At 49.0% G+C, this 1,120-nt stretch overlaps 1 protein-coding gene across 1 annotated transcript; it reads left to right on the forward strand.

Annotated features, from left to right (window-relative positions):
- Positions 1-251: 251 nt before the first annotated feature.
- LOC124020927 (repetitive proline-rich cell wall protein 1-like) lies at positions 252-881 on the forward strand. The gene has a single exon (XM_046336239.1). It carries the CDS (start codon positions 252-254, stop codon positions 879-881), a length of 630 nt encoding a protein of 209 aa, XP_046192195.1.
- Positions 882-1,120: the final 239 nt, after the last annotated feature.

Genomic DNA, 1,120 nt, shown 5'->3' on the forward strand with positions numbered 1-1,120 from the left:
AATATTGAAGGTGTTAATGACACCAGTTTAGACGTGTTGTGGAAATAAATGTTGTTTTTGCCAGAATACAGAAGTGTTTGTACAGCTTTGATTTGTTCACTATGAGAAACCAGGTGCAGTATTATAATATGGGATAATATGTCAGAGAGGACATCTACTCTACGGGCCTCCTTATTGGCTCATCCTGCTCTACGGGCCTCCTTACTGGCTGATCCTGCTCTACGGGCCTCCTTACTGGCTGATCCTGCTCTATGGGCCTCCTGGCTCATCCTCTCTACGGGCCTCCTTACTGGCTGATCCTGCTCTACGGGCCTCCTTACTGGCTGATCCTACTCTACGGGCCTCCTTACTGGCTGATCCTACTCTACGGGCCTCCTTACTGGCTGATCCTACTCTACGGGCCTCCTTACTGGCTGATCCTACTCTACGGGCCTCCTTACTGGCTGATCCTACTCTATGGGCCTCCTTACTGTCTGATCCTACTCTACGGGCCTCCTTACTGGCTGATCCTACTCTACGGGCCTCCTTACTGGCTCATCCTGCTCCACGGGCCTCCTTACTGGCTGATCCTACTCTACGGGCCTCCTTACTGGCTGATCCTACTCTACGGGCCTCCTTACTGGCTGATCCTACTCTACGGGCCTCCTTACTGGCTGATCCTGCTCTACGGGCCTCCTTACTGGCTGATCCTACTCCACGGGCCTCCTTACTGGCTCATCCTGCTCTACGGGCCTCCTTACTGGCTGATCCTGATCTACGGGCCTCCTTACTGGCTGATCCTGCTCTACGGGCCTCCTTACTGGCTGATCCTGCTCTATGGGCCTCCTTATTGGCTGATCCTGATCTACGGGCCTCCTTACTGGCTGATCCTACTGCTTTAGTGTGTGTGTGTGTGTGTGTGTGTGTGACTGTTAATTGTTTTAATAATCTGACAGATTATTACCCCATATTGTTTCACTGTTTGAATATAACAGAACTAATATTTTTAACCTCGTATTGATTAGACACACAGGGTTTATTATATATGTTTTTCTCATCCATAACATGTCCTTCCTCAGTGAAGATTAGAGTAGTAATCATTCTATCAAGGTGACAATTGTCACTATATCGTCTCTCTCTC

The sequence above is a fragment of the Oncorhynchus gorbuscha genome, unplaced genomic scaffold (genome assembly GCF_021184085.1).
Source record: "Oncorhynchus gorbuscha isolate QuinsamMale2020 ecotype Even-year unplaced genomic scaffold, OgorEven_v1.0 Un_scaffold_988, whole genome shotgun sequence".
Classification (NCBI taxonomy): domain Eukaryota; kingdom Metazoa; phylum Chordata; class Actinopteri; order Salmoniformes; family Salmonidae; genus Oncorhynchus; species Oncorhynchus gorbuscha.